Genomic DNA, 22,363 nt, shown 5'->3' on the forward strand with positions numbered 1-22,363 from the left:
TAAATTTCAAGCGAACCACATAAAATTAAATGATAATGATGTAAGGATGTTCAAATGTGTTTAGAAGTCAAATGTGGTTATGTTCGATATTAACGTGGTCAAAAGTCTGTCAGATATCGTCATGCAATAATAATAAATATTTTATCATTCTCCACAATGAGAATAGAAAACAAGTAAAATCGCCAAAAGCTAAGCTGCAATTCGACGGGGTGACTTTGTCATTTTGCTATGCGAACTAATCTTTATTGCTTTTATTTTTATTGATTTCTTCTTCCAAAATGTCTTTTAGATGTAGCCGAATCTGTTTGTTAAATTTCCAGCCCGAAAGTGCTCGAATGTATTTTCGCTCGATTGATTATATTTCAGTCTAATCCAACGCATGCGCTATATAACCAAGTAAAAACTGCTTCGTTTTGTAATAAAAGTTCAATTCAATAAGTTTGGCTCGAAGTCCGATTCACTATTTAATATTTAATTCTCTTCATTATTAAAAACAGCCTTTCCTGAAAAACAATATCAGTTCCACTTTTTAAATCCCTGGAGTTAGAGACAACGGTCTGCAATGTCTTGCTGAACATATTCAAACTTACAAAACGGCTGCTAATCAAATGAAAAATGTACTTTTAATATCTTGCAGTAATATCTCACCGATGCCGCGATTCAAACTCAAATAACTACAAATGTTATCTCGGTTAATGTTGCAAAGAAAATTAAAATTTCTTATTAGCATTGCAAGTAGAAAATTTATAAAGTTTATATTATTAATAAACCACTTCCTTGAGCTCTTTAAATAAATAACCATTCTGCGTCATTTGAGAACCAGATGGAATTGAACCCACCTTTCGGTAAAATTCACCAACTCATTATAGCGATTTGCGAAATCTGCACATAATTTTATCCAACTAGGCATTTATGAAGTTTAAAATGCGTTATAATGGTTCTGTAGTATTATCGTACACATTTCTATACGAGATTTTGGCGTGGCTATTTTTTAAAACTCAGTTTAATTATTGAACACCGAAACTGTATTATCACAAAACACCACTAGGCTTGTATCATCAGTTATTCCTCTCGTAGCGCTAGTTTTACAACTTTTAAGGCCTCAGTAAAGCAAAAACCTAGTTTTGTAAACGTCTAGTTTTCCTAAATAAAAGAGCTAGAAGTTTAATAAGTTTTGTATTGCTCAGTGCTTAGTCTTACAAATTCTGCTTTCGTTTTAAACCGTGGTTATCGCATAAGCATTTCCGTTAGCCTCAGCTTCTGGAGTGTTTCGTCTTGTGTCCGAGTTTGGCGACGGAGTGAGCAGAATTTTTTCCCCAACTAGAGGCGACTCGGCAGTCGTTGTTGTCCGGAAGATCCTCGGGAGACTCAAGCGACTTTCAAACGACTGGCTTCGTTGAAAGGAGTTGAGAAGGCGACGGCTTATTTGCCTTGCGAAGATTCTGTCATGCGAAACGCTTTTTTCTCTAACGGATATTCTCTCTAAAACGTTTCTGACAGGCCTGATATCTTCGTCGGTGACTCGGCAACATTTCGTGATGTAGGCTTTAAACGCCAGGCGAAATTCCTCGATACAGATGCTGTACACAATAGGGTTCGTACAACTATTTGCGTATATCAGAATTTCACCCCAAACAAACACTTTCCTCCCAGCCTCGGGGAAATGTTCGAAGTCACTCAGCAGCCACAGGACATGATTTGGAAGCAAACAAACTGCAAAAATCAAAACCACCACTACCATCATACGAACAACTTTCGCGACATCGCGATCCTGCACGCGGTGCGCGCGTGTCAGATTTTTTCGATTCCTGCGAAGCTGAATTGCAATCTTAATATAAACCAGTGAAATGATCGACAGTGGAATCACATACTGAAAAATAAATATAAATAAGGTGTAAACTCGGCTGTGAAGTTCAGACCATGTCTCCTCGCATCGGGAATTTCGCTTTTGTAAAACTGTGATGTAGGGAAGGACGAAAACGAACGACAGCGCCCAGATGGAAACGATGGTTACCTTCGCACGCTTTCGTCCAGCTTGGATTCGCATTGGCCGTGAGATGGCTTTGTATCGGTTATATGCGATCGCAGTGAGCGTCCCCACAGACGCAAAAGTACTCATCGTCATGATAGGATAAATCAAATGACAAAGAAACCTCCCGAAGGGCCAGACATAGTGGTTTTCTTGTACAGCGACATCAAACGGAATGCACACTATGGTTACAGCGAGGTCGGCTATGGCCAGGTTCATGATGTAAAAGTTTGTTGAGGTGCGCAGTTTTTGCTGTCGACATACGACCAGACAAACTAACATATTTCCAGCGATGCCGGTGATGAATATTATAGCATACAATGTTAACTTCACTGCTCTTATCGTCGCTTCAGTTTCGCCTGAGCTTCCTGAGGTTAAATTAAGTTCTGTGTTGTTTCCCATGACTTCAGAGTGAGAAGCAAAGGTGGTGAAAGAAATGAGGTCGAACGTACGAAGCACTTGAGTCTCTGAAGTGTTCTGTGATGTAAACAACCGAAGAAATGTCGGAAGAGAAAGCCGAAAAATGATAATATATTGTTCTTTGGTAGGAGATGTTGGTCTATTAATTGTTCCTCCGGCATAAATTGTTTTGATCGGTCTTCAGATTTCGACGCTCTGCAGTCGTTTGAAAACCAAAGAAAATCATTTTAAGCACTACAGACACGTCAATCAATCATGAAATGTCAAATACAGGGAAAACCTCGCTTAACAAAAAGCGTTTTGAAGCCTCTAAGGGCGCAACGGGTGGTTATAATATAAACATATTTTCTCCGGGCGTCAGCAGCTCTTTAATGAGTAAAACTGCCAATCTCGTATAAAAAAAGTTGTAATACTGAAATGTTGGTTTGATTGACGAGGTGAGTGTGATGTGGACCACTAATATTTGAGCAACAAAAATACAAATGTTGTAGAAAGTACCCCTCGTCAAATTAGTGAAAGCTGCGTGCATGCTAAAAGTCTTGTTGAGAAAGCAACTTGTGTAATGGAGCTGTGATTGTAGAGCGCGATAACCTAAACCCGCCTTGTCCCGTTGTCCATGCATATGTTGATCGCAACCGAGATAGCAAAAGAATAATTATACATTATTTAAAGGTGTTTTAGGTCAAAAGCTAGGCACGAAATTACAAATAAAGCGACGATTTCGTTGTGTGCACACGAAAAACAAGAGTGACCTTCTAGAGAAATCAGCAATCTGCAGGTTATTTTCGTGTATATTTTTACAGTGGGTGGGTAGCTTTTAAGCAACACCAATCCTTATTTCAAACAACACTGGTTTCCACTCACATTATTTCCTGTGAATAATGAATCTTAGCCTGCTCTTAATTGATCCCCTGTTGAATACAGACTAAACGGTTACCGCATATTGGCAAACTATTGATATCACGCCATTTTTAAAAAATGGTTTGAGTTTTGTGGTTTTGTATTTGTCCCTGTATGTCTGCCTGAGATACAGATAAATTATAATACGAGTTTTTCCACATATATTGTCTTGGAAAATAACCATTATCGATGCCAACATTCTTGGCGGAACAAAAAACATTCATTTAAAATATCGTGCTGTGGAAGAAATCTCGCGAAGTTGTTTTTCTTCACAAGAAATTCCCTTCAGAACCAAAAGTAGCGAATTCACAATTGTAATGATACTACTTGTATGATACGGTACAATACTGCGCTGGGTTTGGGCTATAAAAAAATGACTTCAAACGGTCCGAAGCAAATAAAATGAAGATAAAAAGAGTCCGTTAATCAATGTAGGATGAGAAATTCACCTGCCTGTTCGTAAAGCAATTACAGAACGTGTACGAAAAGCACGGAAATAGACATGTTCATGAAGAGTTTCTTGTGACGCACGCCAGCTAATGCCAACGTAACATTTCAAACACATTTCTCGAGAATTAATACAAAATTTCATCTTTAAATCAGAATAGACAAAAAAAGATGCGACTTTTAAGTTAATCAATTGAAACTATGTTGCAATTCTGCTTTACTGGAGATTCTTATTTTGGATATGAAAAAAATATAGCGGACTACTTTTAATTGTCTAAACTAATGTTTTCTCGACGTCGACTGAACCGGTTCACGCAACTGCATTAAGAGAAGGTTGCTAAAATGAACACCATTCATTTGAGGTCGAGTTTTCTGTTATTAACGCCACTAAGCTTCCTACCGTTTCATAGGAAAACGAAAGCCTGTAGAGGACAGTTGCCAGAAACATATAGTTTTACGCTTATAAAAACAGGGTATAGTTTTGATTTTCGTCGAGAACTTGCCGCTATAAAGTTTTAACATGGACGAATAGTAAACCGTCAAAGATCACACCAGATTCTCGGATTTGAACTGAAAGAACACGATGTGTTCTCTGGTAATAAAATATAAGCGTTGTTTTCTTTTTAAGCTACTTTGATTGCCGCTTTTGGAAATTGATCGCGGAAGGAAGTGTCTACAGAGCATCCGTAAAATTATGCATTAGTTCACAAAATGTACACAACTATTGCATCAGTACTAAAAAAAAAACGAAATTTAACTGTTATTGCGTGCTTTCGGTGCCGTAAGCAAGGTATTGCAGCTTGTTTTTAAAGCAAAACAAAAATCAATATCGGACACGCGAGCCAAGCAAAATGGATCGAGATCTGTAGTTGAGCTCCATGCAGTGTAGTTTAATGTTTCCATAGTAGTGACAGTTAAATTCATTCGATTCTAACCTGAAGAATCGCGCGTTCAAAAGACATTATTTACGAGGTTAAGAATGTCAAAAAAACTTAAAGAAAAACCGAACGTTTTCGACTAATTAAGTCTTCCCTGAAGATGACTTAATAACTCGTTCAGTTTTTCTTTTAATTTGTTTAAACCATTTTAGCCAAATGGAAACTTAGATTTTAAGCAAATATTATGGAGTATACCGTTCTTATTTTGAACTAAAAAATCATACACATTCTTAGATAGTATGCTTTTTTATTGATAAACTACAGAAGGCCTCGGCCATTAATTCGTTTCAAAACTAGTCATTTTCGCTTCAACCAAAACGAAGCAAAATATTCAAGTCACCCACACTAGCGTTTTCGTTCTGTTTTCATCTGTTTACACTATTGCTTTTTCATTCCAAAACGCTCCGACACCTTTTTGATGCGTTCTAGCCCATCGTCTAGACTAAACTAAACACCCGAAAACGCTGATGGAAACGACAGTATAAGACGCCTTTTTTCGTCACCGTTTTGAAAAGCCTCTGTTTTCACCCGTCCACACTAGAAACGGAGCGTTTTTTAAAACGATGCGTGTTAAAAGATTTCACTTTAGGAACCGTTTACGGGAGTCCCCTTTTTAATCAGTGTTTTTCGGGCGTTTTAGTGTGCACGATAGGCGAAAACCCATTAAAAAAATGCATTTTCAAACAAAAACGCATTTGTGTGGTCGGGACCAGTTTGAAGACCAGTTTGAATCAGCCCCCGGACATTTTTTAACTTATTTCAGGGAGCTGTTACCCCCTTTAATTTTTTTAAAAAAGATCATTTGAAATAATTGTATATAAAATACTGAATGAGGTAAAATAAAGTGTTGTTGTTGTCGTTGTATATATGAAACAAGACGGCTAGGAAACCTGGCGCACAGAAGCAGTTTCTTGTTTGGCGGGCAAATCCCTTCGGGAAGATTTAGCGAATACGCAAGACACTAATTAGTCTGCGGGACACAGCCTAAGGACTCATACGCTTATTGCCTTTGACATATTACATTTAGGTTTGAATTCAGCTCAATAAACAGCATACACAAAGGTTTTGGAGAGTCCATATCCCAACCCTGTCCCCCCTTAACGAGAACACCACCAAACAAAAAGGTTTAATGAGCAGGGCAAAAGCTGTACACGAGCGTTATAAATATTTGTATATTTCTGTTCTGCGCATTTTGGAGAACGCCAGCGACGGCAGCTAATTTTTCGTTTTTTCATTTGGAATTGAACGCTGGAGTTACTTATTTAGCTTGAGCAAGTTCAGAGACCAATAGACGTTCTGAACAGATATCGACAATTGCGAAATTCGAAGGTAAAATATAAATCCATTTTTTAATAGGCGTTATCCTCGAGGACGCGGTCGTCATTGCTTAGGTCTTGTAATGTCGGAGTCTCGTTTAACAATCGTGTGTGTGTAAAGTTGTTAAAAGTTCATCTGAATACAGGAGAATATGGCCTGGGAGTAGGATCTTAACTGTCAGTCGTAAGGAATTAAGACGAAACATTCTCATCAGGTTCAAATGCTTTCAAAAACAAGTCGCTCACTTTATAATAATAATGATTTCGTTCATTATCAGTGACCATGATTTCGTTCCACGGGCAAGATGCATTTTTTATAACCGGGACTTAGGGAGGAGGAGATCGTAACAATGAATAACGTTGAAAAGTTCGCTTCGAGGAGAAACTCAGCTCACTGCCGAGTCCAAATGACCAGAAAAGACAGGTAACTACTTCTTTGACCGTTGAAATTACGATAAGAAACAAGTGTACCTTGAATGTTTTCAACCTCTTGCAAATATCTCCCATCCAGATCATAGTTTTCAATATACAGTTTGAAATGTATTCTTTTATGTTGCTATGTTTTATACCACCAATTAACAACACAATGTTCAACAGCATTGTACATTTCTACGGCAGTTAATTAAAACTAACAGCAAAAGAATCTGAAACTTCTATTTCCACAAAGGAACAGCAGCCGCGAAAAATGGCAGAACACACTAGTAACAAACAGAACACACGAGTAACAATCGGGAACACAAGTACTGAGATTCTCTTGGTCTTAATTTTGGGTAAATATTCCCCCTTCTCCCAATAAAATATTGTTGGGAATGACTTCCTACAGGCCGGCTTTCACAGCTGAACAGCATTGAAATGACGGCTGAAAAACCAGAAAGGTAGTTGCGAAGACGATCGAATATTGATCGGAAAGCATCAACCGCTTTTCAAAAAATCGTTGAATGAAGCCGATGTCACAAGAATAAAGGACATTGCCTATAATGTCTTCAAGTACCACCGAATTCTCACTGCAAACACTGAACAAATTGTATGGTATCGGGAGACACGGCGAGAGAGAACACGAATGGAATAGACCTGCAACAGCGTAATGAAGTACAAACATGAACGAACTAAACCCCGGGGGGCTCCCATGTAAAAAGGACGGGGTGCCCGTTGGGAAGTTTGAAAAGAACCCCCTAAGAGGTAGCAAGGTCCTGTTTTGTGGCCGTGGCTTGAATTTTTTTTCGCCCCTAAGAGGTACCAATTCTAAAACATCACATTATCTGCTGTCCTACTTTTTCGGCTCAACACCCTAAGACGTATCGTTAAAGCTCCCGCTGTGGACCTTTTTAGGCTCAACACCCTAGGAGGTACCAAAACCACTTTGTTAACCCCTAAAAGGTACGACGAACAGCCCCCCCCCCGCCCCCGCCACCCACCCCTCCGACATTTTTATATGGGAGGGAGAACTAATCCATAACTTTCATTTGTCGTAAACCAGTTCTTTAACCACAGGATTAAGTTGCAGTCACATCGATTAACATAGATACAAGGGACACCACCTGTGCAATCCTTTTTCTTGTTTGATCCTGTATATAAATATTGTTGTTCACGTACTTTAGCGTCGTAGTTACCGTATTTGTATTCTCAGTTACATGTCCCTTTCTTTAGCGGGGAGTTCTCCCTCTCTGCTAGACACGTTAAAAAAATTCGCTCATTCATTTACTCTAATTAATCGACTTCAGCCCTTAATTTATTTAAAATTACTACCTAACTAAAGACTTAGAATAGGACATTAATTAATTTGCTCGCCAAGTTTGATTGTCTGGGTTTACGAGGCTTCAGAGAAGGAAACTTCAATATTCTATCTCGACACCAATTAATAATTTTTCGCTGCACAATCAAACTAGACAAACAAAAGTAGTATAGCTTGCAGCGTAGAGCTGGGATGAAGAGACAACCCATTATCTTATTTACTACAAGATAATTTCATTTTTATAACTCTGGCCAAGATCTTTGTGCGGCAAGACAATTGAGTTAAGAACTATGACTTCTCCTGGTATTGTTACATTTCGACCTGAAATTGAAAAAAAATAACAGTTTTTGTTACCTCAACATTAACCATGAAGACATGATTGATTATCGCAGTTACATACACAGCTTAAGCAGCTGTGAAATTAAACTCTGAAAAAAATTCAGGCTTGAACGGGATTTGAACCCATGGCCTCTGTGATACCGGTGCAGTGCTCTACCAACTGGGAGCTGGTCACGTTATGAGTTCATAATATACCCGTAGTTGGTGACGATAGTGAATATACGAAATACCATATATTTGAACTGCTCAGAAAGATATGAAGACATGATTGATCATTGCAGTGATATACACAGCTTAAGCCACCGTGAAATAAACGCCTGAAAAAAAAATCCCTCAATCATGAGGAAACTGCACCTCTCCTGTATAAGCAGACACTTTTTCTGGTCTCAAGGGTGTCTGACTACCACTGGTTTGATGTTATTTCTAAAACAACTTTAATACCTTACCTAGTATGGTGATTGATGGTGTCAACTTGCCGTCATTACCAAACAGTGATTCACCATCTGGCCTAGAAAACTCTTCATTGGGGTTTGGGTCACAGCGGCTTCCCTCAACTCGTGACCACATTCCTATGGAACAGTTCCAGCCAATAATACTGTACAGAATACAACAGTGATCCTGGAAAAACACAGGCATGAAAATCACTCCACGGTACTTATTCTTAAACAATGTGTATCATGTAATGACATTTTCAAAACCTTACAAAATTCCAGGGAAAGTGTTAGACTCCTTGTACGTGTAGTTCTTCTTTTCCCTTAATTGCGGTGTTGAGCCATACAAACATTAGGACCAAGATGCAGAGCTAAGTGAGCAAACTCTAGTTTTTATGCTGATTGCATTCCCAAACTGCTTTTTGCTTTTAGCTTCTCGCTCGATGGATGAAGGGAAAATAGGGGCTGTTTATCTTCTACCGGTTACAGGTCAGTAAATCCTTAATTTACAGCACGGCTGCTCATTCTGTACAAGTATTGGAAGACTATATGTTAAGCGTTTTGTTTCTCAACCAGTAAAATTATGGCAAGACTAATGTAAAGCAAGCTTTTGAACTCAAGAATTCTATGCATTACCTTCAGCTCTGCTCCATCAAGTAAGATTGTCTCTCTTACCCGTGCTCCAGCACCAATGACTACATTACTACCAACGGATACATTGGGACCAAGCTAACGAGGACAAGAACGATTGAAATCAATCAGTATATCAATTACTCACTCACTCAATCAGTTACTAAGCCAGTCCTCAGTCTGTCAGTCCATTAGTCTAGCAGTTTGCCAGTTCAGCCGTTCACCCCTCTGCACAAGCTGTCTGTCCATGCATCCATCAAGTCTGTCAGTCCATCAATCTGGCATTGTGTCAGTTCATCAGTCCCACAGTCCTTCTCTCCACCAATCTGTCTGTTCTACAGTCTGTCAGTAAGCCATTCCGCCTGTCAGCCCATCAGTCTGTCACTCAGTCTGTTAGTCTGTCAGTCCATAAATCTGTCAGTCAGTCAGTCCGTCAGCTTGTCATTCTGCCAGTCCATGCGTCAGTCCATCAGTCCATCAGTCTGTCAGTCAGTCAGTCAATCAGTCAGTCGGTCAGTCAGTCCGTCCGTCAGCCAGTCAGTCAGTCAATCAGTCAGTCAGTCAGTCAGTCAGTCCATCAGCCCTTAGTTATATTATACTAGGATTACAGTCTGAGCACCACACTGCATGCAAAAGAGTACATCTACATGAAAATATTTTGCCTTCTGAATGCATTGTATGCCTGGAAAGTTAATCAGCTCATTGCAGCAATCTTACCACTGCTGAAGGGTGGACCACAGCACTTGGGTGAATGTATACATCACCTGAAACATCCAGTATCAGACATTATTTATAACCATCATTTGTTTATTATACCATCAAAATATCATTTAACCAATAAAGCCTAGAAACTCAAAGAAGTAGCATGGAGGTTTGAAAGATGTACTTTTGGGTATGAAACTGGCAATTTAGATATATTTAGGGTAGGGGGAAAAATTGTAAAAGAATAATGAGATATCAAAAATATACTGTCCAGTGGTTACCTCTAATGTGTGGCTGGCCTTTTCCATTCTGAGCCAGAAGATCTGGATGAGTCTTGTGATACATAGAAAGTACATTTCTATTTGCATAAATTGCAGACCTGACAAGGAAATCAACAATACCTGTAACTACTAAGAACTAAAGTACACCAGGTGTTACCCTAGCAGAGCTGTCACTAAGTTTTGATTCACCTGTATCCTTGATCTTCACACCTGTAACAAACTTGTTACTTGATGGGTGAATTGTATCAACTAAAGGCAAGTTCACCTGTATCAACAAGGGCCCATAAAGCATGCTCAGCCATAACAGGTGCTACCGGTTATGGCAGTTATTGACAACCTTGTCAAGTACATGATTTACAAGACAAAACAACAATATTACAACAAGACCCAATACAGTGTATGAAACTGATAACAAATTTTCTGAAATTGTAGTGGAATCCAGATTTCCCAATTAATGTGGAGGAAGTGAAATTGGTTTGAAAATCATGAGGTTTGAAAAACTGAGGGTAGATTTCTTCTTACTTTAAATATTGTCAATGGAGCAAATTTTTACTTTGAATGATTGGAAGGTTTGAAAAATCAAGGATCCAAAACTCAGAAATTTCACTATAGGGAATAAATTAATTGCTTATAAATGATGAGCAATTACTTGCTAATGAATGGTTAAGGAACATAAAAGGAGATTTTAGAATCTCTTCTATGGATTCTTACCCAGCATTCTTGATTGAGGACCAGAACGAGGTTGACTTGTATGCATAAAGTGATCCTGAACTGGCTATAGCAGCAAGAACATCTTCACCCATTCTTACAGCTTCAACATTGCCAGCAAATGGTTCCTCACTGCAAGAAATGCCTTTAGATTAGTTTAATAAATGTTTTACAGGGCCTGACCTGTACAGCGTACCTCTTTGTGCATGCTCCCATGAGATGTCTTGCAGGTGTCTAATACAATTTCAGGGGTTTCACAAAAAGCTGGGCACTGGGCAAATTGACCAGCTGTGATGACAATTTTGCCCACCCAATTTGACCATCTAAAGCAAAGTTTTTCTCATAAAGAAGTTTAGTTCAAAAAGTTTTCCTGCCCGTGAAAACCAATGGCTGTCCTGCTTCAAAAAATTTCATGAAACCCCTTTCGAAGAAACCAGCTAGTTACAAGTTTACAGTTTGGGCAAATGGTGGACAAAAAGCCCTACACAGAAATTCCATATAAGAGATCTGGAGTGTCCCATTTCCCAGATTTACCCAAAGTTTGTCAAAACTGCCAGAGGGCCTGGAAATTGTACAAATGCTAAGCACACTCCATTTGAATACTCGTCGGGAATTTCACGCCACAAGATGTTCTCTTTAATTTGGAAATTTTCCAGTGAGACAGACCAAAATAGCCACACCATTTTAGATCACAAAAAATAATTTCCAGAATTTTTTGGTAAATGGTAAACAATCACAATTTATTATCCAACTGCAGTGAATACTGTCCAAATAACAGTAAAAATATACAGCGCTACTGTACAGTTACTTGTATAGTAGAAAACCTGTTTGCCGTACAGGTCGGCGCGTGCGCGCAAAACTGTCACTCTCTCCCGCTTTCATTGATAAATTTATTGGCTATAGCAGTTGGATAATAAATCTCTTATTAGATGTTTTGGTGTGTAGTATCACTTTATATTTTTACTCATTGTTTGTATTTTGATTCGCCCTATGGGCTCCTCAAAATACGGCACATCTCGTAAAAATATACAGTGATGCTACACACCAAAACATCTAATAAGATATATTTATTGGTACTTACCTCATTTTGCGATAATTCTTTTGAATGACTTCTCCCATGAGTTTGAACAAGGCAGCCGGCGAGAAGATGTAAATGCCGCAGTTGATGATTTCACTAACAAATGTTTCTGGCTTTTCTACATAGTGCAAAACCTGTAGTGGAAAGGAACAGACTATATGAAATAGCAAATTGATGACTGGGAAATATTATCACTGTTAAGTGAAACAGAACCTTCTGTGGTGAGTCAATAATCAGTTAGTTTGCCAGATGTCAAGAAAAGTTGAGATTTCTTGTAGGTGTAGCTGAATTCCATGATGATGTGGTTTTTCAACTAAGCCCCTTTCGAGTCAATATTAATAAAATAAAGATCAATTTTAGACAATAATATACCATAAACAAGCTGGTACACGACAAAAATAACAAAATTCACTAACCTTGTGGGTCTCAGGGTCTTCTACCAAACAGCCAAAGTTGTGCGCTTGTTTTTTGTTGGCCTGATAGAAAAAGGTAACTTAAAGGTTAATATGGCTGGTTATTGTCACTCTTGAGAAAACAAGATAAGAACACTAGCTATTGCAAATTGATGTGGAATAAGTAGCTCTTAACAAAGTGTAATGGAAACTGTACATCAATGGCCTTAAACCTATAGCGGTGCCTTAGTGGCAATGGATCAAAAACTAGCTACCCATCACAGAAAACCATAAATTAACATTTTTGTTATGAAAGATAACATTATTATTAATAAACTTGCCATTTACAATAAAATCAAGACTCACAAAAGTCCTCACCTCTGTAGCCAAAATGGAATGTTCTCCTGGATGTTTGCGGTGAAATTCAACAAATTCAAGGAGAGGGTAGTCTCCCATGATATCAGCATTCAGTACAAGAAATGCCTCTGGTTCCCCCATAGCAATCTGGTCTCTGAAGTGATATATTCCTCCTGCGGTGCCAAGAGGCTGGAATTCCTGGAGATATCTATGTAGAATAATTTTGCAAGCTTAAGTACATGTATCTTAAATTTATATTTACTACTTTTAAAGCCAAAAAATTTCATTAAAGTCACATTTGATAAAGAAAAAAAAAGGGAGGTCTAGTGGCCTTGAGCATGGTTAGTGCGTTTGTTGATCGAGCGGTCCAGGTTCGAGCCCTAACAGGGGACATTGCATTGTATTCTTGGGCAAGACACTTTACTCTCACAGTGCCTCTCTAATTTAATGCTGGGGGGTAACCCTGTGATGAACTAGCATCCCATCCAGGAGGGAGTAGAAATACTTCTAGTTGCTTCATGCTACAGAAATCAGGTTAAGCTCCGGCCTGATGGGCCACTTGGCTCGTATGCCAGACTTTTATTACATTTGATAAGCTAAAAAGGTTTCCTCAAACAAAATAGGAATCTTGATATATCACTCATTCATTCTGATACTCTTGCATATGTCCAGTTACAAGTTTCATGCAGCCCAATCTTCCTTCATCTATATTTTATGTAAGGTAAGGTAAGGGAAAGTCTCCATATGAGACAAGTAGCCCATCTGTAGCATGATGTTCTACTCCCCCCTGGATGGCATGCTAGTCCATTGCAGGAGTACCTCCAGCATTAAATTTGCCGGTACCCATTCCAGGGTGTAGCAAAAATTTTTCAAAGTGGGGTTCGCACTGTGTCAAAGTGAGGGTACTCGCCAGACTGTCATGTCGATTTTGCCACCTGTTATAGTCTGTTTGCTTACAAAAGGCTTACAAAAGGGGAGATCACGGGCACCCCAGGACTCCCCCCCCCCCCTACGACGCCCTGCCATTCATACGCCTGGGTGGAGAGAGGTACTGTGAGAGAAAAACATCTTGCCCAAGAACACAATAAAACCTCCCCAACTAAGGCTCAAACCTGGACCACTTGATCCAGAGGTGAGCGCAACAACTGTGAGTCTGCACACCTCCACAATATGATTAACAATATGATTACAGTGAATTCAAAATGACAGGAAGTGTAATGTACCTGATAGGAATATTAAATTCATGTTGAGCATTCTGAATAAACTTTGATAAACTCTCACTGGACTGGTAAAATCCAATTAAGATAATCTCTTTCAGTTCAGGAATCTGAAAAAAATTATAAACCAAACATTAGTGAAGGATCATTTTCCTCCCATGTACATGTACTCTGCATCTATTTTAACTTTGCACAACCAATAACACTATTATTCTTCTCACACTGAAAAAGACAATAGAAAAGATAAAACTGCCAACATTTTCCAAGTCACCAGCATGAGATTCTCATCCTGTGAGTAACAGCATTTTTAAAGAAGATCACATCATAACAGAGGACGTTTGAAGATTTCAGAGGATGTTACGACAATCTCCAAAAGCGTTTTAGTCTGAAATGTCAGATGCCGTCTCGCCTTAACCCCCAAGGTGACTAACTTCTCTGTGATTTGGGAGAAGATGTCTGACATTTTAACTTTAACTAGGCTTAAAGTATTTTGAACATTTCTAGATAGATGTGTTGATATGTGTGTTTTTATTTATCACCAAAATTTTTCTCTTGTTTTCTTTATGTGTCTGCCATTTATGACATGAAATGGATATTACCATCACCAGAGAAATAAAACTATTATTTTTCTTTTACTACTGTCATAATTTCGTTAAACAAGGACACACCAAAAAAACAAAAAGTTTGCCGACGCTACACTGCACAGCAGCATTAAATCTAAATCTAAATCTAAATCTAAAATCATTGATCAAATTGCATTTCAGCATTTGCCTTTGATAATTCCCAAAACATAATAATTCACGCCAGTTCACTTCTTGGATTTTCCATCACTTGCAGCTTAGCTTGACATGTATAGCTTGTTATACCTTCTTGCAAGCTTCGATATGGTGATAAACGACTGGAAATCCTCCAATAGGAAACAACGGTTTAGGCAACTCCAAAGAGAGAGGACGGAACCTTGTTCCTATAAAGCGGAAAACATAACGTTAGCTGTAAGCTAACTAAAATAGTTGGAAGAATCGTGTAAAAACACATACAAGAGTTTTACCTTTCATTGGCCCTCCAATAAGAATTACAACTTTTATCATGGTTTCTCTAAAGTCTGCTGAATTCTGCTTACAACCAGGTTAACAAAAAATAGAGATATTACGATCGAACAATCAATATTTAACCGTTTGTAAAGAGTTTCTATGGATATCTTGTGCCATTTCACAAACCTTCGTCCACGTAACCTCGCATCGCATGACCGCAAGGTGACAAAGTCCATCTCTCCCGTCTACTGGTGAGTGTTGTTATGTCTTCCCCTGCAGAGTACCCTAAGTGGAAAATTACCCGCCATTGAGCAGTGAATCCTGGGTACCATCTTCCACAGCACGTGCCGCCATCTTTGAATGGTTTTTCGTTCATTTGTACAAACATTTTTTTGTTAAAATGGCAGATAAAGGAAACGATTCTGCAGAAGAGGAAGATCCTACCATTGCTGAAGATGTGGTCGTCACGAAGTACAAAATGGCAGGCGACATGGCTAACCGTAAGTAAAAATATAAGCTATATGTTGGCCGGCTCTTTCGTTTTCCTGAAGGAATATTTAGTGAAAAATTCCAAAATTATTAGATGAGGTAACCGTTATGACAGCTACAGCCTTGTTACTTGTTTATAAAATTTCAACCTTGTTCATTCTTTTCGAGATAAAGGGCTCTTGTCGAACAGATTCCTGTCGCTTCAGCAATAAAGTCCTTGCTCTATGCATTCATGCTTTTTCGGTAAAGAGTTCTTAAAAATTAGCATAGTAGTACATTTTAGTTAGGAACTGTCCGCGCGAAAAATTTGACTTTTAGTATTACCGAACACCGTAATGAGACACCCTTTAAGATAACAACAGGAGTGTAATTATGTATATGTACATTTGTCAGTATAAAAGCTGGAATAATAAGGTTTTATCTCAAACCTTCTTTTTTTCTTGAATATAAGAGTAACATGTATGGATTTTAGATTACTTTGTATATCATTATTAAATAATGCCATCTTACTGGTGCTTACCACCTTATGAAAATAAAATTATGTGGATTGAGGTTGCAAAGGGATATACCATGATACCACCATATCCAGGCATGTTAGGTCTTTGAGAGAACAGTCTGAGTTATCAAGGCACTAAATCAACAAAAACTTGAATACAAGGATGCCACAATAAATTCACGGCCACAAAGAAAAATTATTGACAAATCTGGGAAAATCCATTTTGGATAATGCGGTTTCTATTACATCAGTACATGTGTTTATTTAAAAATCACAATGTGTAGTTCTAGAAAATATCCATAAGCCCCCCCCCCCCCCCCCACCCCATAGAAGGGATTCTTTTTCAAGACCCCCACCCCTCCGGAAATTCCAATTAAGCTTGATACATTGCTTTAAATGTTTTGGTCTTAGAGAAACCTCTTATCCCTGGGAGATTTTAATCCCTTCTCTTGGGGGAGTATGGATATTTTCTGGAACTGCACAATAAAGTGTGTAAGCCTTTTGAAATCTTAGGGAGGAGAGTGGGTTAGGGAAGAGGGAGTTATGATGTACCTCCAAGAGGGACAGTTTATGTGCTCAGAGCTGAACTGGAAAAGATTTTCTTTTAGTAGATCAAATTTTAGCAATGTTTTGTTCCTGAAAATATTTCATACCAGCCCCAAGAAGAGGTATTAGAAAGTCCAATAGGGGATGGGGTCTAAAAAAAAGCTCAAATATGTTGAGGAAACTGTGAAACAAAACTGGAATTTCCAGAGGGGTGGATGGTTAAATCCAGAAAAAAAAACCTGCCATGGAAGGGGTATAGTGTGTGGATGTTTTCTGGAACACCATAATTTAAATCTGGGAGGCCTATAAACGGGATGTGAGGGAGAGAAATCAGCGGGATTTGCACTGAATAGTTTCTTACTGACCGATATATCTTTTACTCCAAAGGTGTTTTGAAGAAACTAATAGATGCTGCAACTGAAGAAACTACAGCACGGACATTATGCCAAATGGGAGATAATCTTATTGAAGAGGAAACGAGCAAAGTTTACAAGAAAGAAAAAGAACTGAAGAAAGGTATAGTTTAATTTTAAAGCAAATTATCAGCTATTTTTCTTGAAACTTTTAAAAAGCTGACTGTTTATGTACTTTTAACTAGTAAATGGTTTTGTTCTTAATGGGACTTTCTCTTTTGTACCACCAGGTATTGCTTTCCCAACGTGTATCTCAGTGAACAATTGCGTTTGCCATTTTTCACCGCTTTTGAGTGAACCTGATATCATACTTAATGATGGAGACCTTGTAAAAATGTAAGTTGGTTTGTGTGTTATACTTTCAGCGTGGTACTGTGGAATGACCATCAGGGCTGTCATTAAGTTTTGATTTGTCTGTATCCTTGATCTTCACACCTGTAACAAACTTGGTACTTTATGGGTGAATTATATCAACTACAGGTAAGTTCACCTATAGCATCAAGAGCCCATCAAGCATGCTCACTTGTAACAGGTGCTTCAGGTGACGGCCCTTATTGACAGACCTGGTCATAATAATGTGGTGTTTATAAGCCAGATCCTGATGTATAAGATTTTTAGAATGTTGAGAAATGATTCTGTAGTTGTAGGGCCATACCTGTGGGGCCTTACCATTTGTTGAATGCAGCCTGTCTAATTATTAGCTATGGCCGTTGGTGTTCATGGTGAGTATTGTTTTAACTTGTAAGTTTGTTTGTTTCTACAGAGACCTCGGCGTTCATATTGACGGCTATATTGCAGTAGTAGGACACACAATTGTTGTTGGTGCTTCAAAAGTAAAGTTTGAATTCTTGATTTTGAATTTGTACATCAACCTTTTGGTATCTTATGTTCAAGCAGAAGTGTTGCCATTTCTTTAGTAACAAATGGTGCATCAAATAATCAGAAATGGTGTGTATCTGTTGACTTATCATTGTAGGACAATAAAGTAACAGGCCGAAAAGCTGATGTTCTTCAAGCTGCATACTTAGCATCTGAAGTAGCACAAAGACTGGTGAAAGCCGGTAATGAGGTAAGCTTAGAGAAAATATCTTTTGCTTTGGTAACTAATTACGATACATAAAATTTATTTATGTAAGTTTAAGCCCTCTATTTCAGAGTAATATTGTGCACTGAGTGTAGTCTGAGGTGTTAATTTCATAGTTAGAGAGGTACGCACTTTAGAGATGGTTGGAGAGAGGTGAACAATCTTGCAATGGACTAGCACTCCGTACAGGAAAAAGTACTCCTAGATGCTTATGCTTTTCAAAGAGGGCCACTTGACCTCTTAATTTGCATGTACCATTAAAGGTACACTCACTTTAGAGGGGCACCTATTTTTAGAGAGTCAAACATTTTCCCCCGTTATTCTACCCTAGATTGAGCAATCAATATTATTACTAGAAATTGACGTACAGTTTTGTATCATCCTTCCTATTCAAGTTCTGTACTGAACACATGCAGTTACACAATTGACCAGTTATATTGAATGATTATTGAACCTATTGCAGAACTACACGGTTACAGATCATATACAGAAAGTAGCAGAGGCATTTCAATGCAAGCCGGTTGAAGGTATGTTATTTGCAGTCCTGATAGAAATAAACTCCTGCATTCCTCTTTATTCAGCCCTTTGAAGGTACAGCTCTGAATTCAAAAAGTGGCAATCTTGAACCTTTCAATTCAAATGGATTAATGTCACCTCATGTGTGAAAAATTGTCAACAGTCTGTGATATCAATGTTTCTTACTCTTAAGCTTAATATTTCATGGCCTAATATGTTTTACTAAAGCCAGTTTTCTTAATTTGAGAAATGCTTATCATTGAAACATAGACTTTTTATGGTCAAGTCTACCACCTCAACTACAATTTACCTTTTTCAGTGTTTAAATAATATTCTTCTGCTTTACAACTTTTAAACAAGTTCAAGGTAATTTAATTTTAATTTTTAAGGTATGTTATCCCATGAACTGAAAAGAAATATCATAGATGGCGAGAAGGCAATCATACAGAATCCCACAGAGCAACAAAGGTAACCTTATTACTATTGGTTTAGCCAGTGAAGGGAATTAATGTTTGTTGACTTAGCACTTTGTCCTGATGGAGTAGCAACTCTAATGGCAGATAGAAACCACATTGAGTCTTCATGTACACTATAAATGAATTAGTGTGTTGAATAAGGTCCAAGTGACTGTTGATGGAACATCAAATTCTCCTTGTGTTTCACAAGGGAAAATAAGGCAATCTGGAAGGAGAATCTAGCAATTTATCAGGAGTCACTCACAGATTTTTTCAAGGCGTCCCTTCAAATATTATTGCTGTTGATCTTATAACAATTCATTTATAATAATTATTTTTGTTATAAATTTTTCTTTTGTGACAGGAAAGACCATACCAAGTGTGAATTTTCTGTACATGACGTTTTTGCTGTTGATCTCCTCATAAGTACTGGAGAAGGCAAAACTAAAGAAAAGGATACACGCACAACGGTGTACAAGAAAACTGAGAACAATTACAGCTTGAAAATGAAGGCTTCTAGAGGTACAACTGTGAACAATTATTGTCACTTCTATATGTATGGCCACTTTCATGAAAAAAAATACAACATGGAAATTTTAAATTGAAGCATTCTGTGTATGAGAAATTTTGGCATTAAGATTAAAATGTACAGTAAAAGTGTGGTAGCCATCTGGCTCAGATGTTCACTGAATGATTTACAATGGAAAAGTGTGTTTCCTGATATCTAACTTACTTATAGAAAAATGTATACATGTAGGATTATCACTGGATGATGCAGGTCTGATTGGGTTTCTAGAGTGAAAAAATTGTAGAAGACTAAGATATTAAATTATTCAGTGTAACTATGTAGCATGGTTAGGTGCTAGTCTACAAGGAATGTTCTAATACAGATTAAACGAGGTTAAGGTTGCAGTTGAGTAAAAGAGTGTAAATAGTTATTGTTGTTTGTTGTTAACTCTTGGCTCTATTGTAGTTTTTTTCAGTGAGGTTACTAATAAATTCACTGCCATGCCATTTACACTAAGGTAGGTGAATCTTATTGTGTTTCTAAAACTATAATAATATTGTATGTCACTTTCCTGTCTTCTTTTTCCATTATGTTTCTTTTGATGTATTCAAAGGAAGCTCTGTCAGCCGACACCTCTTCAGGTGATGAATGTTGATCTCTGATTGCACTCTTTTTACAGAGCGTTTGAGGATGAGAAAAAGGCAAGAATGGGTGTTGTGGAATGCGTTAAACACAGTCTTCTAGAACCTTTCAATGTTCTTTGGGAAAAAGAAGGTCGGTAGAAAAAATATTAATTCTGAATATACTTAGACAAGTTAATACAAATTGATGGTTAGATAGGTATTGTTGTTATTAGCAAATTTGGGAGTCATCATTAGACAAATAAATATGCAATCAGCATCATCAACATTGATCCTTTTCGTGTCACATAGTGCGCAAACATTGTTGTCCCAGTGTTGTAGTGTACTTGACCTCTCCCAACCGAAATAACTTCTCTCCTTCTCCGCTATTCTCTGCCATTTTTCTTTGGGTCTTAATCCTCTTATTTTTTGTCTTTTTTTTTCTTGCCAGTGGCACTCAAAATTTGTACTGCACTTTTGTTTTGCCACAGGTGAATATGTAGCGCAGTTCAAATTCACATTGTTACTTATGCCAAATGGACCAATCAGGTAGGGTATCCTTAGGAATGGTTTGTAGTAATGTTTTCACATCACAGTCATGTAATGTTGGAAATAACACTAAGTTGCAGGGGTTTCATTAGGGGCCAGGCATTTGGCAAATTGACAGGCTGTGGGGACGGTTATGCCTGCCTGGTTTGAGCATCTAGATGAAAGTTTTCCTTATGAAGAATTTCAGTTCAAAAAGTTTTGGCTGTCTGTGAAAACCAGTTGCCCTTCTGCTGTAAACGTTGATGGAATGATTCCCTGAGTTGTATACATGTATCTCTTAGATTTTAAAGCTGAGACATTACTTCAAAGTTTATCTTGACCCTGAAATCTCTAATACATGAAGCCAAAAAGGTCACATAAATTATGAGGGCATAAAATAATGAGTTATTCCTATACCGTATTCATTCTACTTAAATCTTGACTTTGTTTTTTCTTAGGATAACGCAAGGACCTTTTGATCCAGAAGTAATACATTCAGAACATTCAATAAAGGATCCAGATATAAAGGTAACATATTGAACATTATATAATTTACAGTTTCTATAGTTTTCAGTTTAGGAATTTACAAGAAATCTCTACTTTAAAGTGTGTCTAATGTTTGACATCAAGAGACATTTTACAAATGGTGAAGTTACTTTTTTGCTACTGTATGAAATTTTTGAGTTTCAACTACAGAATGTCCCTGGTCAATTTGTCTTAAAAATATTTGCTATTTCTGTTTGCATGCTTGTGATGTTAATTATTTTCGATCAAACCTTTTTCTCAAGTTTCTTGTTATATACTTTGCAGGCCATCCTAGCAACATCAGCTAGTAGGAAAACTCAAAAACGAAAGAAAAAGAAGGTGAATGAACTATTGTCTTTACTTCCTTGATTATACTATAGTCCCGGGATTCAATTAACTGTTTCATTTAATTGTATGGTACACGGTTATTCACTAATACTGGGCAGAGTAGAAATACTCCTAGTTGCTTCATGCTACAGAAACCGGGATAAGCTCCAGCCTGATGGGCTACTTGGCTTGTATGCAGACTTTACCTTAATAAATTTACAGTTACCTACTTAATGTGAAAACAATTTTATTTATTTATTCATTTTTTTTGTTTTTTTTGCACAGGCATCTAATAAAGCAAGTGATGCTGTGGCAGCAGAGAGTAAGAATGGCGAAGATGTGGACGAATGAACTTTGGCTAACCCTGCTTGTTGTTCTTGTACTGCTATGTTATATTGTCCTTTCACAATCTCTAGTCTCTCACCTTGTGGAACAAGATTTGATCACCAGTAACATTGCCAGCGTCAGATCTATGTCAAGCACAGTCTGTTCACAATGCCAAGATGATACTGTTGTTTTACTATAGCCATGTTAGTGGCTGGTTGAATATGTACCAGAAAAAAGTCAGATCAAATAAAAATGTTTCCCTTGGTGATGGAAAATAGCAAAATTGTGTTTCTTCTGTTGTGATTCGTGACACTTCTTTCTAAAAGCTTGCACATAACCTGCAAGCTTCTAGCTCAAGAAAAGATGAAATTAAACGTTTTTGCTCTTGTATTGACTTTCATCTTGTCCATACTTACCTGCAGTCCTGGGGCCTGTTTCTCGAAGGTCCCGAAAAGTTTTCGCACCCGAAAAGCCGTAGCAAAATCTCAAACCTTCTGTCTACCAAGCTGTTTTATTCATATACTCTTGATACGAACAGAGGTTCTGTTCATGCAAGAAGTTTCAAGCGTATACACCTCTCT

General features: G+C 37.9%; 3 protein-coding genes across 3 annotated transcripts; 1 reads left to right on the forward strand and 2 right to left on the reverse strand.

Moving 5' to 3' along the window:
* Positions 1–451: 451 nt before the first annotated feature.
* LOC110068999 (somatostatin receptor type 5-like) lies at positions 452–2,798 on the reverse strand. Its single transcript, XM_020776416.2, has one exon. The coding sequence runs from the start codon at positions 2,429–2,431 to the stop codon at positions 1,217–1,219; it is 1,215 nt and encodes a 404-aa protein (XP_020632075.1). The 5' UTR covers positions 2,432–2,798; the 3' UTR covers positions 452–1,216.
* A 4,791-nt stretch (positions 2,799–7,589) lies between these two features.
* Positions 7,590–15,161, reverse strand: LOC110069066 (mannose-1-phosphate guanylyltransferase regulatory subunit alpha-A-like). Its single transcript, XM_020776520.2, has 12 exons — positions 14,966–15,161; positions 14,784–14,881; positions 13,924–14,027; positions 12,722–12,908; positions 12,368–12,427; positions 11,955–12,085; positions 10,877–11,005; positions 10,166–10,263; positions 9,900–9,946; positions 9,189–9,281; positions 8,568–8,739; positions 7,590–8,103 (listed from the first exon to the last, which is right to left on the reverse strand). Exons 1-12 carry the CDS (start codon positions 15,003–15,005, stop codon positions 8,003–8,005), a joined length of 1,260 nt encoding a protein of 419 aa, XP_020632179.1. The 5' UTR covers positions 15,006–15,161; the 3' UTR covers positions 7,590–8,002.
* Positions 15,162–15,243: 82 nt separating this feature from the next.
* LOC110069067 (proliferation-associated protein 2G4-like) lies at positions 15,244–22,065 on the forward strand. Its single transcript, XM_020776521.2, has 14 exons — positions 15,244–15,448; positions 16,867–16,995; positions 17,123–17,228; positions 17,656–17,725; positions 17,869–17,961; positions 18,440–18,503; positions 18,882–18,960; positions 19,312–19,469; positions 19,921–19,972; positions 20,135–20,229; positions 20,567–20,624; positions 21,062–21,131; positions 21,414–21,467; positions 21,741–22,065. The coding sequence occupies exons 1-14, from the start codon at positions 15,349–15,351 to the stop codon at positions 21,804–21,806; spliced, it is 1,194 nt and encodes a 397-aa protein (XP_020632180.2). The 5' UTR covers positions 15,244–15,348; the 3' UTR covers positions 21,807–22,065.
* The last annotated feature ends 298 nt before the right edge of the window (positions 22,066–22,363 follow it).

The sequence above is a fragment of the Orbicella faveolata genome, unplaced genomic scaffold (assembly GCF_042242905.1).
Source record: "Orbicella faveolata isolate gen_17 unplaced genomic scaffold, um_ofav_v1 contig_15, whole genome shotgun sequence".
NCBI classification, from domain to species: domain Eukaryota; kingdom Metazoa; phylum Cnidaria; class Anthozoa; order Scleractinia; family Merulinidae; genus Orbicella; species Orbicella faveolata.

Bases quoted from the DNA above. Each gene is read 5' to 3' on its own strand.
- LOC110068999 (XM_020776416.2), bottom strand. From the start codon at position 2,431: ATGGGAAACAACACAGAACTTAATTTAACCTCAGGAAGCTCAGGCGAA.
- LOC110069067 (XM_020776521.2), top strand. From the start codon at position 15,349: ATGGCAGATAAAGGAAACGATTCTGCAGAAGAGGAAGATCCTACCATT. The intron at 15,449-16,866 runs GTAAGTAAAAAT...TTTACTCCAAAG, and splicing joins GGCAGGCGACATGGCTAACC to GTGTTTTGAAGAAACTAATA. The intron at 16,996-17,122 runs GTATAGTTTAAT...TTGTACCACCAG, and splicing joins AGAAAAAGAACTGAAGAAAG to GTATTGCTTTCCCAACGTGT.
- LOC110069066 (XM_020776520.2), bottom strand. From the start codon at position 15,005: ATGATAAAAGTTGTAATTCTTATTGGAGGGCCAATGAAAG. The intron at 10,264-10,876 runs GTAAGAATCCAT...TTTCCTTGTCAG, and splicing joins TCCTCAATCAAGAATGCTGG to GTCTGCAATTTATGCAAATA. The intron at 8,104-8,567 runs GTAAGGTATTAA...TTTCAATTTCAG, and splicing joins ACCATCAATCACCATACTAG to GTCGAAATGTAACAATACCA.